Raw genomic sequence first — 13,591 nt, 5'->3', positions numbered from 1 at the left:
CATTTATGGGCTTATAAAATTGCCACATTTCACTTCTTTTTTAAAAGTAAACACAACCGAGTGAAGAAATATCGCTTTTGGCGAAATGCTGCAAGAAGTGATTGTTATTCAAACGAATCGAATGAAGGAAAATCGCCAATCACTGATACATTTGGATAGCAATAGCCATCGCTATTAGCGATTTTCCATTAGCGGCGATGCATTCATCGACCATAGTGTACAAGTACAAGTAGGTACACTATGTCATCGACAGTGAAATATCGTCCATCGCTAGCGTGTATGTTGTTCTTGTTTCGTTTTTGTAATAAAGTTAACTTTTGATTTTTGGGCGTTTCTGCTAGTATTTGTTTTATATATATTGATAAATATGGCACATACTGCTTCTAGTTCCGTGCCTAATGCTTCTGAGGCACCATCAATATCTCTCGATCAGGAACCGGTTCCAACGCCGATCTGCATGATTGTTCTGGGAATGGCTGGTTCCGGAAAGACTACCTTCGTGCAAAAGCTAGCACAGCTAACATTCAATCATTTCAAACCATATGTTATTAACCTCGATCCGGCATGTCGGGAAACACCGTATCATGCTAATATAGACATCAGAGATACCGTAAATTACAAGGAAGTGATGAAACAATACAAACTTGGACCAAACGGTGGAATCGTCACATCATTGAATTTATTTGCAACGAAATTCGAAAAGGTAGTTGAGTTGATAAGGCGCGCTGGACAACAAGGGCACAAATGGTGCATAATAGACACACCTGGTCAAATTGAAGTATTTACTTGGTCGGCATCTGGCACAATAATAACCGAAGCTTTAGCTACTATGTTTCCAACTGTTGTGGTATATGTAATGGATGTGGTGCGTTCAATAAGTCCAACCACGTTTATGTCCAATATGCTTTACGCTTGCTCAATACTTTACAAAGCACGTTTGCCTTTTATCGTAGCACTCAATAAGGTAAGCTCAAAATTTGGCAAACATTTTCTTACTATGTATATCTAAATCATTGCTTTGCTGTTCTCATTCGCAGATTGACGTGCAGGATCATGACTTTGCTGTTGAATGGATGCACGATTTTGAGGCTTTCCAAGAGGCGTTGGAAAAGGAACAAAGCTATATAAGCAACTTAACACGAACCATGTCACTTACCCTAGACGAGTTTTATCGTAATCTGCGCACATGTGGGGTATCATCGAAAACGGGTATTGGGTTTGCTCGTTTTTATGATTTAATAGCCGAGTGTGCAAAAGAGTATGAAAGGTAGGGAAAATTTATCGTATGATATAACGACGCCATCGAACTCAAGTGAAGTTCTACCGTTCCTATATGCTGTACTAATTTAATATTGATCGTTCAGTCAAGTAAAAAGTTGTACCTTAGAGTGTGAGTTTAACTACAGTTAAACTCGATCTCAACACTATGGACTCATTCAGTCTATGTTAGGTCCTCACGGACCGGTCAGTTCAACCTAATCTAAACCTGATCTCAGTTTCGCACTGCCACTTTGGCCGATAGCCTAGCATTTCACTGCTCATCTAAGTTTTAGCGCCCAAAGTAGCCGCTTTAAACCTTAAATAGAGTACTAAACAAATTATAATTTGCAGTGATTACAAAGCCGAGTACAACAAACTACGCCAAGAAAAATTAAATGAAGAAACGAAAAAGAAAGAAGAGCAATTGGCTGTCATTGCGCAGAGCAAAGGTGCAGGAGCCGAGGTGCCATTGAGTGGCTTCGTAGAAGAGGTAAATCGAGCTTAAATCGAAACATTACTAAAGAAAATGGCGTTGCAGGTACCTTTGGGACGTGAGTTATCCGACATTTACCTAAAACATCCTGGAAATGAAAGCTCCGAAGATGAGGAAGGACAAGAGGAAGAAGCACCTACGTTTAACGAAGATCATGTAGAAGAACAAAACTTCAATCAATTTGTAAAACAGCATACAGATGCGCAAAGAGAAAAAATAAACAAAAGCTAAAGGAGAACCTAAACTTGTTTAGAAATGCTTTGTTATTTTATTAATTCATTAAATAGTGACGAAACAGATTTTCAAAACATAGATTGAAACAACATCATCCATATATGTATATATGTATATAGACTTTATTGATGTGTTAATTTCATTTTCAGGCGCAAAAGCCAAATCTTTGTTTACACAATGCAAAACGATTTCAGTTATAATTAGGCGTTGCAATGGTGATAATGCACCAGCTTAAAATCTAATAAAATTTACATACCAAGTGTATGCACTCATGTACATTTGAGTGTTAAATAGCTATATTGTTATGCTGAATTTTGTAATTGCCAATTTATAGTGCTTACCCTGCAAAAATCGCGAATACTTCATGCATGCATGTATGGAGTACTCGCTATGGACCAACCGAGTGTTCAAAAATTAACCGCAATTCATAAAAAAATAAAATGGTCCAATTAACATTGCGATGTCCTAGGACGGGACCATATTCTCCAGCTCCGCATTACATCAGAGTAATCCATGGAGTACCCACAGTCCAATAAACATCGTATAGTGCCCTGCAAAAATCGTTGGATCATCCCTGCAAAAATCGTTGGATCATGTGATCTACTGGAGTACTTACCATTGTACTCCATTGTAATGCAGCAATGGACCAACTCATATTTCTACACGAACATATTCCCTGCAAAAATCGCGAGTACTCCATGCATGCATGTATGGAGTACTCGCTATGTACCAACCGAGTACTCCAAAATTACCCACAACTCATACAAAAAATATGGTCCAATTAACATTGCGATGTCCTAGGACGGGACCATATACTCCACCTCCGCATTACATCAGAGTAATCCATGGAGTACCCACAGTCCAATAAACATCGTGTAGTGATTACAATCGTTAAAAACGAGCAATGATCGGCTTACAATATGTTCGTGTAGAAATATGAGTTGGTCCATTTCTGCATTACAGTGGAGTACAATGGTAAGTACTCCAGTGGACCACATGATCCATGGATTTTTGCAGGGTAGTAGAAGACACACATAAGGATTTTGTTTTCTTCTCGAGGGGAATGTTGGCGTATAAAATTTTTTTGGAACTCTTTAGACAATTTAAAATTAGCTATTTGCCAACACTTGGCTAAAATATATGGGTTATCGAGTTTTAAGTCAGAAATTATTAAAATAATCAAATTTCTTTAAGAAAGGTTTGTATTGAATCCCTGTGCAAGGACATCGGCCACGCCGCTCATAGTAAAGAACAATGAAATTCTAATGTACTTCGTACAATAAACTTTGACAATGACTTTTTCACTATTTTTGCATACATAATGAGTTAGCATAATTATACATATGTAAACTGTATGTTTGTAAATATATGTACATATGTATGTAGGTATATATGAGTTTCATTTTTAAAAAGCAGCTAACAGAAGTTATACATTTGATTGCTATTAATTTGTGTACTACAACTGTTTTTAATTTTGTTAGTTAATTTTTGGTATAGTATGTATGTGTGTTGTATATTTCAGTTAACAATTAGGTAACCATTTCCATTATATAGTTTGCATTTCGTTTTTTTTTTCTTTTTCTTATTAATGAATATTGAATAAATGATGAACAAGCAGAAGCGTCCAATATAAAAATGTACTTGGTTGTATAGCGTTAGAGTATGGGTGTAAATATGTACGTATGTATGCGTTATGTGTTCAGCGAAATAAATAATGCTTATAAGGTTTGATTGAAAAAACTTAACAGAACTCAATTTTACCTAACGGATGCCAATTGTTTTTCCTGTTTCCCTACACACATTATAGAATATATTTTAAGTACGCACTATTTTTTTAAAGTGTGTTTGCTATATAAATAATGCGTGAAAAATATGAAGCTAGGTATAAAGATGAAGTTAGCAAATTAGGACCGAATGTGTTTGTTAACAACAGTTTATTAAACAAAAAATTAGCAAATAGAAAGAAAGGTAAATCATTAAATTTAAAACTTACACAGTTTTGTAAAAAGTATACGAACACGGGTATTTATATCTCCATGAACTGCTATGGTTATAGTAAATATGTAAGTGAATGCTGCTTTGTTTATGCTCGTATGCTTATCTTGCGCTAATGTACGTACATACAAGTTGAATCATGCTTCCCTACAACTAACAGATTTCGTCTTACAAAAATAGGGTTTTTGTTTAAATTTTATATTCATTACTGTTCTTTTACTGTTCAACTACTACAATTTGTATTTACCTACTTACATGCACACACGTTGCTATGCGCATGTAATGGGGTCATTAGAAGATGCTTGCTTGCACTACATTTTACACATATACAGTTCATTTACAGTAAAAATTGTTTAGCGGTACATACATATAAATTCCTGTATTAAGCGGGTCTAAGTATTTCAAAACAAGCTGAGTGCTCTTTGTAATATTTATTGTTTTTACTTTGTTATTTTTTATATTTATCGAGGTTTTTCTTAACATTTTTGTTTGTTTGAAATTAAATGTTTGGTTTAGAAGAGTGCAACAAACACTTCTAGTTATATACACAAGTATGCATAAATATGTGTATGTGCCAATTGAAAACAAATGCTTAGCCTACATTTAGGAGCTTTCGCTATGTGCTGCCTATTTGCTGTACTACTTTTAGAATTTCTATCGTAGATAACGGACGATTACAAGTTTTCAAATTTGTTATTGTTTTTATGTTGAGTTGCATATTTGCCTTAATTATTATTTATTTCGAATTACAATTTTGAAGCTTAACTTAATTTTTATCAGATTACATACATATATATATGTATACTTATGGGAAATGATTGTTATTACAAAATTTTTGGGCTTTAATTATTACTGGGAGATAATTTTCTGTAAAATAACCGAAATTGTATCGAAGGAAAACGATTTTACCTATTCTCAATTTAAGCTGCGGCTTAATTATTTTCAGTTGCTCGAAATGAAAATATGTTTTCAAATTAATTATAACTGTCTTAAAAAATTGAACTTTTCTTTAGTTTGAAGGAAAATTAAAATTTGGGGCTCCACTCATGGCCACCGTGGTGTGCTCCGCCTACCACACCGTATGCCCTGGGTTCGCACCCCGAGCAAAGCAACATCAAAATTTTAGAAATAAAGTTTTTCAATTTGAAGAAATTTTTTCTAAGCGGGGTCGCCCCTCGGCAGTGTTTGGCAAGCGTTCCGAGTGTATTTCTGCCATGAAAAGCTCTCAGTGAAAACTCATCTGCCTTGCAGATGCCGTTCGGAGTCGGCATAAAACATGTAGGTCCCGTCCGGCCAATTTGTAGGGAAAATCAAGAGGAGCACGACGCAAATTGGAAGAGAGCTCGGCCTTAGATCTTTTCGGAGGTTACCGCGCCTTACATTTATTTAATTTTTTATACATGTATATGTGTTCTTAATGCATACGGTTTTTCTTTGTTAAAAGCATTCGAAATCTCGCCAAAACTTCAGTTTATTTCGAACGGAAGTTTTTATCTTTTATTTTTTTTAGAAAATAAATACTAATTTACTTAATACTTGGTTATATTTTAATCCATTTAAATACTATTTTATATCTCTTCAATTAATGCTGATGGTGTTCTTTTTGAGCTTCAGCTACATCAAAATTTGATAAAAATATATTAAAATTTTTTCATCAATTTCTAACTCACTTCCATCGATTGCTTAACGAACAGGCTAGGCTGATTATTTGTTGTAAGCTTTTCGATTTGATTTGTGTCCAATTTGTACGCAAACTTCACCGGATGTAAATTCAAAAATATGAACATATATTCGCCACTAGAACATGGGTAGTTGCAGCGGGTGTCTGCTCATTTAGGTGGCTTCCCTAAACGCGCTTTCGTACATACATGCATTTCAATTCAGCTGACATTTAATTGATGGACTTATACGAAACTTCTAACTTGTTTTTAAAAAGCCCTTAAAGAATTCATATGTATTCGTACGTATGTATGTATGCATATTAGTAAGTACGATTACTGTGGATTACGTGGCGAAAGTATAATACTTTGAAGTTTAATCCTCATCGGATAGATTAGAATTAGTCAAAAGTGTTGTATTATCATCAGCTACGCCTTCCTCGACATCCTAAAAAATAGAAATAAATATTATTCTCTAGTTCGCCGTCCAGCAAATTTTCGATTACTCACATTACGATTTCGCTTTCGTACCGATGAGACGATGGCGCGTTTGTTGCGTGCCACCAAACAAATTGCAATAATTAGAATCATGCCAGTTAAGGCGAATCCCAGCAATGCCGGCAGTAGAACGCTGTCCTCTTTGTAACCCTTGAATGTAAAGCGTTGTGAAAAAAATTTTAATTTGTAAGAATTGGTTTACAAGCGAATATCGGCGCTCAACAGGCACACCAAGTTGTTGGAAAATTGTCACAAAATATTTATATTCCCAAGGTCGATGTGAATTTTAGTCCTTTTCTTTTGTACACAAGTTTGCAAAATAGAACTTGCTCAAATAAAATATGAACGAGTTGCTATGAACAAAAGCTTTGTTATATTAATTAATTATATCCAAATTTGAAAGAAAGATCGTTTTTTGACACGTGAACAAAAGAAAAGCTCTTTTGTTGCGTGCCGCCGCTGAGAAAAACAAACAAAAACATGCACTAAATAAGTTTAAAAATATGTATTCTGTTTTTATAAGCTCCGTGTTTTAGACCGAAAGTAGGAGTAACTAAACTGCACTCAGCACACGCAGGTTTAGCCAAATAAAAAGACTTTAAATATAAGCTGGTACATTGTAGAGTTTTAAAATTTTGTGGAAATTGTAGGACGGCTGTAAGAGGAATTCACCATACCTTTTGCTATGCTGTCCGCCTCAACATAGCTGATTTTTTAAGGCTGTATAATTCTGTAATTTATTTTGTCTTTGGAAAAATGACCTATTTGAAAATAAGCTGGCTGAATAATATTGGCATAACAGCTTAAGTTAAATCAATAATTGAAAATCTCAGCCAAGCGATTTGTAAGAACGCATAACGTTCTTCAGCAAAATTGAAGCAGATGTGGCAATTTCGTGCGTTCGTTGAACGAAATGTTGACAATCTATTGATCATCGCTAAGAAATTAGCGACATTCCATCAACTAAGCAGCACTTTAGCAATACTACTGTTATTATCTTTCAGATTTACTTGAGAGCCTTATGACCGGTATGTAGTATTTCATATTTTATCCCCCAGTTACAACTTTCTAGGAAAGGTTCAGATTCGATGGCGTGTTGCTGCTATGACATGGGCTGCTCGTTACCGTAATGTTTCTGAACGCAACACAGCAGCGCGCTGTTGCGAACAGTTAAGCTCCTTAATCACTTCAGGTAATCTAAAAGCTCTTATTGTTTTTGTTTCGCACTACCCCGCAAAAAGTTTCACTAGATCAGAGCTATCGTTAAGCCATACCATTTGAGGACAGCGCTAGTTCTAGCTCAAAAACCAGTTAATGGGTTCAACCGTCTAAACCGTCTATGTCATTGGGGGTGGCAATTATCATCAGTCCATTACTTTCCCACTCATTGCCAACCGGATTTATGGCATACAGTTCTTAAATGGTTTATTGTTGTTGTTGTGTGAACAGTAGTGGTGGGATTATTTTCGAATTATATTCGAATAAACGTTGTTCGAATAAACGAATAAATTTATTCGTTTAAAATAATTCGAATAATATTTATTCGAACTTTTTATTCGTTTATTCGAATTCCTTTCCTTATTATTCTGTCGATTCCGACAAATGTCAAATCCCCCATAAAAATATGCCTGCTTACCAAATTTCATCAAGATATCTCAAAAATTGAGTTTGTGTTCAAACAAACGGACACACGGACATGGCTAAATCAACTCAGCTCGTCCCCTGATCATTTTGGTATACTTATTGGTGGGTCTAACGGAAACATATACATAAAAAATGATTTGGAGCATTGAAAATGAACAAAATCGATTTCGACCAAAACAAGTCCCAAAAGCCAAAAAAAATTTTTTTAAAACTGTTAATGCCAACGTTTTATCGCATAATTTTAAGTGGGATAGGGACTATGAGACAAATTCGTTTTCATCGGCAACACTTTTGCACGTTTCTGAAGAAACCCTTAAAAAAAAATGGCGAAAAATAAATTTTTTCACCAAAACAGTCCTCAAAACCCAAAAAATATTTGTTTTTTCAAAAAACTGTTATCGCCAAAGTTTTTAGCGGACAATTTTGAGTCGGACAGGGTATATATGAAAATTTTAAAATCAAATGAAAATTTTTTAAGTAGGTCATGAAAAAAACCTTAAAAATCAAAAAAAAAAAAGGCAAAAAACTCAAATTTTGCAGGCTCGAAAATTATTTTTTTGGGTATGCTTAGTGGAACTTTTTTTCCTGAGCCCAAAACCTATCGAAAAATCGATGGCGCGATATGGGTTAACTTTTGTCCATGCAAATCAACCCAGCTTAATATGTATGTAACATACATGTGCATGCTCATATGTACAAGCGATGAGCGTAAGATAAACAGATTTTTTTTTATTTTACCTTCGAATAGTATTATTCGAATAGTACTATACTATTCGAATAGTACTATTCGAATAATAAGGAAAGGAATTCGAATAAACGAATAAAGTTCGAATAAATATTATTCGAATTACGAATACCTGGCGAATAAAACAAATTATTATTCGAATAATTTTTATTCGAATAGTCCCACCCCTAGTGAACAGGTGATACGGATTAATACAAAAAAAAAACTTCCTCATAAGATGGTGCTCGTGACCTGTCAAAAATCACGCCACGCTACTCTAACAGGTAAAAGGTGCAACCTTTTTCTCTTGCCTTAAAAGATGGACCGCAAATTACTTTAGTGGCCGGCAGGTTTTGGTACAATTTAGAAACATATCAGAGCTTTCTTCCCCATCGGAAGGAGTTAGTATTATTTTCAATGTCGACGACTGCACAATAAAAGCACCTGGCCCCGGCCCCTCAATAGATGAACTAGTCTCCAAAAGAGATTACCATCTTCTTAAAGTTTCTCGTTTCTTCAATTCGCGCAATTCGATATTGCCACCGACCAAGCCAACGTCCACGACGTGGAGGTAGCAGATGACGCAAATATTTGACGTTCACATCGATCACGATGTCGTATCGACTGTCAGTCACCAAAAGGTACTAGGTATAACGTTCTACGGCAGTCCTACATTCAAAGCGAGTGCCTCAAATTGTACCTAAAGTACAAAGCCACAAGTCACCGACAACAATTAGACGGCAATCGGAAGCCTTCCTCGGATGTTAAAAACTCAGCAACTTCACCCAAATTTGTTTATGTAGTGGGTTGACATGACTTTTCGAAGGCATACGAATCTGTGCGGTTGGGTCTTTTTGGAGTAGTATTTGAATGCAAATTTCGAGCCAAATAAATATGGTAAATCTTATGCCGAGTCACCTCGAATGATGCTAAAACTTAACATCGCTCATCCTAAGACTAACTTAAGTACGAAGTGTGAAACCCTGGCTATGTGAATATGCGTTTCTAAGGATAAAAAATGTTAGAATGAAATTTCATGCTTACAGTCCACTGGAAGTAGGTCGATGGATCTACGTAAGGCCAATGCGATTGTATCCAATCAGCGTTCTTTGTCTCTACCATATCTACGGCGTCATCATCAGGTGCAGCAATAACACCCTTCACTCTAGAACCTGAAATACTTGAAGCAACTTCGCTCCCATAACCAGCTGAGGAGTCCTTGCCCATATAGTTTATAGGCTGCTCCGGTGACATAACTTCTTGATTAGTACGTACCAGTACGGATGGTAGAATTGGTTTCTTTGCGGTGGACTTGAGTAACGGTAACTGCATAATACGTGTTGTTATGGTCGGTATAGCCGGAGCGCTAATATTTTGATTGGAGTTTGTATTGGCTAAAGAAGCGCTCGAAGCTGAAACAGAGACTGAGGCACCAGCGGGTACATGGGGCGAATATATGCTGGTTGTAGAGAAAGATGTTGTTGGACGTATTACTGTTGATGATCCACTTTGTACTGGACGTATTGCTACTTTATTGCTATTGAGCACTGCATTTGTTTGTCTATATTTTTGGCTATCACTAAGAGCTGACTGTGCGCGCGCCGTGGTTACTACGATGGTGGGCGTACTGTCAGCCAAGGATTGGAAACCCCCCGTTTCAAAGCGTACCTCTGTAGCTAAATTATTTGCGTCCTGCGATGGCGTCTTTGACGCTGCTGCATCATTTCTCTCGTGCATTTCCAAAGTAATGTTTTTGTGCTCTGGCGCTGTCGTAGCATCTGCTGAACTCTTGACTCCTGTGAATATGCCTGTTTGCGTTTCGGAAGGTCCAGTATTTGCTTTTTCAGCTACGTTGTTAATCTCTGATGGCGGCTGCTCCTCTTTGTTCGATTGATATCCTATGGGTCTCACTCTGGTCTCATTGAGTTGGATTTGCGTCTGCGTTTTATTTGGACGCAAAATAATTCTCTCGATGCCATCGCGATTGATAATTTCTACTCTTTGACCAATACTGGGTATGCTGTTATGATGCGGGGCATGTGGTATGCCAATGTGTTCACCCACTCTCCGCAAAGCGTCATGCGACATACCGCCATTCCTATGCAATCCATTAAAGTTGCCGCCATGCGTTAATGCTGATTTTGTTTTCAAGAACCATTCCGTAGGATTGGGTAGACACTCAGCGGATACAAGGAACGGTATCAATACTGCGCCCACAATAACGGTACAAACGAAAATCAAACCCAAATAGGCAAAGAACGAGCGCCGTTTAGGACGTCTGGCCTTACCTTTGCGACCGGTGGCAGTAGTGCAATTACTGCCTGCGCTTGATAGTTTGCCCTCAATGCGAAAGTCATCATTCTGTGGCAATATTGTATATTGCAGGCTATTCTCGCCATGCCGCACTGTTTTATACATTTTAGCGGAGCGAATTGTGTCGTCGGGCTGTAGTGTGCAAGAGTTCACTAAATGTACGCTAGCTCTGTGGTCTAAATGGTTAGTAAGAGGCTTTGCATTGTTAGGGTGCACGGCGACGCAGGAATTTGAAACTTTCTTCACGCAAAAAAGACGCGAGGGCGCGCGGCACTTGTAAGGATATTGGGGTGAACGTCTGGCAAACTCGCTGTTCGTTATTGATTAAACAATATCCTTATGGTATGTAAGGAAATAATGCACCAAACGAGCACAATGAGCGGACGTTTTGCACGATAACAGTAATTAATTGCCAGTAGTTATTGCGGGTATTGCCACCACCGTGCGGATTGGTCTTAATTTTCCTTAGTTGCGTGGGGTAGGTTGGGACTCTTTAAATGGTTTGTCTGCTTTATGTTAATTAAAGTTTGCTGCTCATAGGGAAACGAAGCGGGGGTGAATTCAAATGCTATCCAGAAATATTTGCAATTCTAAAAGCACAAAGGCAAACTTTTTCCGTAACAAAAACTGCGATTAAAGTTTTCCGAAATCCAAGGACGTTTGGCTTGCATAAATCGAAAAAACTTATTACTTCGTTATTTCACAAATTTCAAACGCATAAAACGCTAAAAACTATTTTAAATATTTCTTATCACAATTTAATCTTTATGAATATATTATCCTTGCTCCTTTATGGCTTTACAAAATTTTCGCAATCGCCAATTTCTTTGTCAAATATGCCAATTTTGTGTGTACTCATCAATAAATATTCACTGTCAGCCACTCAAGTTTCAGTATTTGACAAATACTCCAACAAAATTTGACTTTGCTATTCGGCAGCGAAAAATCAATAAAAAGGACCTGTGGACGGAGTCCTGTGCTCACTTCAAAGGAAGTGAGAGTAGCTTATTAAGAGTACGAACAATATTGTCGCTTCGGTGTGCACATCGTTTTTTCTATTGTAATTTGTGCTTTGTTGTTTAACCGGCCGTTTTGGCACTGCAAATTTTTAAATTAAATTGGCAATGCTCTGTTCTGCTCGGTGGTATGTCCTTGTATGTGCAATTTAACGGTGGTAAGGACAATAAAAGACAGCGGTTGAAAAGAAATGAAATGGAATGAAACAAAGAGGGTGGTGTTTCAATTTGAAGCATTATTCTGCGAAAATAATTTCAAATGAAAATATTAGACCTTTTCACGGTGATTGAGTATCGACTACGGCGAAGGAGTTTTTTCGCTTCCCAAGGCAGTCGGTTCTTTGTACCGGAGCGACTCGGGATTTTTCCCGACCAAGGACTGTCATTTCAGTGTGACCCCATTTAATTTGTTTCGTCCCTCCCACAAATTGTCATCCTCCCAGCAGCTCCTTGCAGCAGGACTGCTACATATTCTCTTACTCCGGGAAGGTATCGAACCCAATCCGGGTCCGTCTCCTCACCCCGGTCCTGAGAAATGGTTTTGCTGCATTTGCCAGAAAGGAATCTTTTTAGGACGGTCATACTCTGTTCAGTGTGTCTCGTGCAAGGGATGGTTGCATCGGACAGGTTGTTCTGGGCTTGATCCCAAAACCCGACATCCACGTAACTTTTATAAATATTTTGTGGCTCCTTGCTGCTCACGCCCAAGGGCGTCCCGTAGTCTACGCCTAAGCGTATCCCCACTACCTTCCAGCAGCTTCGCTGCTCAGCAAGCCACAACAAGTACCCGCTGCTGCTCGCGCCCCACGGCGCCAACAACTCAAACAGCTGATACCACTCATAACTACTACCTTCGTAGTAGAGCTGGTAGCAATGCTGAGCATCAGCCCCTGCCCCCGTCTTCTTCTCCTCCCCTCTTTTCTGGCAGCAATCGTGCAGGTCAGGGAAACATACACTTAGTCCCTGCCTCCGTTTGCACCGTCTGCCAGCACAGAATATATAGGTTTGCGACATCCGCTCAATGCAGCTCCTGCCTTGGGTGGTGCCACTTTCCTAGATGTTCTGGTCTCCGCGACGGCAACCCCTCGACGGGTTTCATCGCGCCATGTTGCCAGGTCGCAAACCCAAATCATCCGGGTACCCCAATGCTTGCCCAAGGGCGCCCAGTCCCAAGGCCACAACAGCAATCGCGTCGTGCAGGTCAGGGAAACAGACTCTTAGTCCCTGCCTCCGTTTGCACCGTCTGCCAGCACAGAATATATAGGTTTGCGACATCCGCTCAATGCAGCTCCTGCCTTGGGTGGTGCCACTTTCCTAGATGTTCTGGTCTCCGCGACGGCAACCCCTCGACGGGTTTCATCGCGCCATGTTGCCAGGTCGCAAACCCAAATCATCCGGGTACCCCAATGCTTGCCCAAGGGCGCCCAGTCCCAAGGCCACAACAGCAATTGCGTCACCCCTCACTTACCCCTAGAGTGGCGGCGTCACCCCTCATGCACTTCAGAATTCTGCAGTTCAACTGTAATGGACTAACTGGGAAGATTACGGAGATAGTCGATTTCATGAAGCGGCACAACATCCGCATTGCTGCGATTCAAGAGACTAAACTCACAGCAAGATCTGCATTGCAGGCCTGCTCTGGTTATAATGTCCACAGGAAAGACCGCGAGAGCGGAAATGGAGGCGGCCTCGCGTTTATTATACACCACTCTGTGCAATATCATATATTTGATCCTGGCATCGACCGCAGTGACAA

General features: G+C 38.7%; 2 protein-coding genes across 2 annotated transcripts; one reads left to right on the top strand and one right to left on the bottom strand.

The window, feature by feature from the left end:
• The first annotated feature begins 253 nt into the window (after positions 1-253).
• LOC137248397 (GPN-loop GTPase 1) lies at positions 254-2,284 on the top strand. The gene is made up of 4 exons (XM_067779337.1): positions 254-964; positions 1,038-1,267; positions 1,612-1,750; positions 1,799-2,284. Exons 1-4 carry the CDS (start codon positions 368-370, stop codon positions 1,982-1,984), a joined length of 1,152 nt encoding a protein of 383 aa, XP_067635438.1. The 5' UTR covers positions 254-367; the 3' UTR covers positions 1,985-2,284.
• On the bottom strand, positions 2,094-11,886 carry LOC137248394 (uncharacterized). Its single transcript, XM_067779334.1, has 3 exons — positions 9,551-11,886; positions 6,151-6,288; positions 2,094-6,088 (listed from the first exon to the last, which is right to left on the bottom strand). The coding sequence occupies exons 1-3, from the start codon at positions 10,922-10,924 to the stop codon at positions 6,017-6,019; spliced, it is 1,584 nt and encodes a 527-aa protein (XP_067635435.1). The 5' UTR covers positions 10,925-11,886; the 3' UTR covers positions 2,094-6,016.
• Between the last annotated feature and the right edge of the window lie 1,705 nt (positions 11,887-13,591).

This window comes from Eurosta solidaginis, chromosome 4 (genome assembly GCF_040869045.1).
Source record: "Eurosta solidaginis isolate ZX-2024a chromosome 4, ASM4086904v1, whole genome shotgun sequence".
Lineage (NCBI taxonomy): Eukaryota > Metazoa > Arthropoda > Insecta > Diptera > Tephritidae > Eurosta > Eurosta solidaginis.
The sequence above is the reverse complement of the archived record's forward strand: the minus strand, read 5'-3'. Positions and strand labels throughout refer to the sequence as shown.

Excerpts from the sequence above, each read along its gene's own strand:
- LOC137248397 (XM_067779337.1), top strand. The coding sequence starts at position 368 with ATGGCACATACTGCTTCTAGTTCCGTGCCTAATGCTTCTGAGGCACCA. Across the intron at positions 965-1,037 it reads TTATCGTAGCACTCAATAAG|ATTGACGTGCAGGATCATGA; the intron begins GTAAGCTCAAAA and ends TCTCATTCGCAG. Across the intron at positions 1,751-1,798 it reads TGAGTGGCTTCGTAGAAGAG|GTACCTTTGGGACGTGAGTT; the intron begins GTAAATCGAGCT and ends ATGGCGTTGCAG.
- LOC137248394 (XM_067779334.1), bottom strand. The coding sequence starts at position 10,924 with ATGTATAAAACAGTGCGGCATGGCGAGAATAGCCTGCAATATACAATA. Across the intron at positions 6,289-9,550 it reads CGACCTACTTCCAGTGGACT|GGTTACAAAGAGGACAGCGT; the intron begins GTAAGCATGAAA and ends TTTACATTCAAG. Across the intron at positions 6,089-6,150 it reads TACGAAAGCGAAATCGTAAT|GATGTCGAGGAAGGCGTAGC; the intron begins GTGAGTAATCGA and ends TCTATTTTTTAG.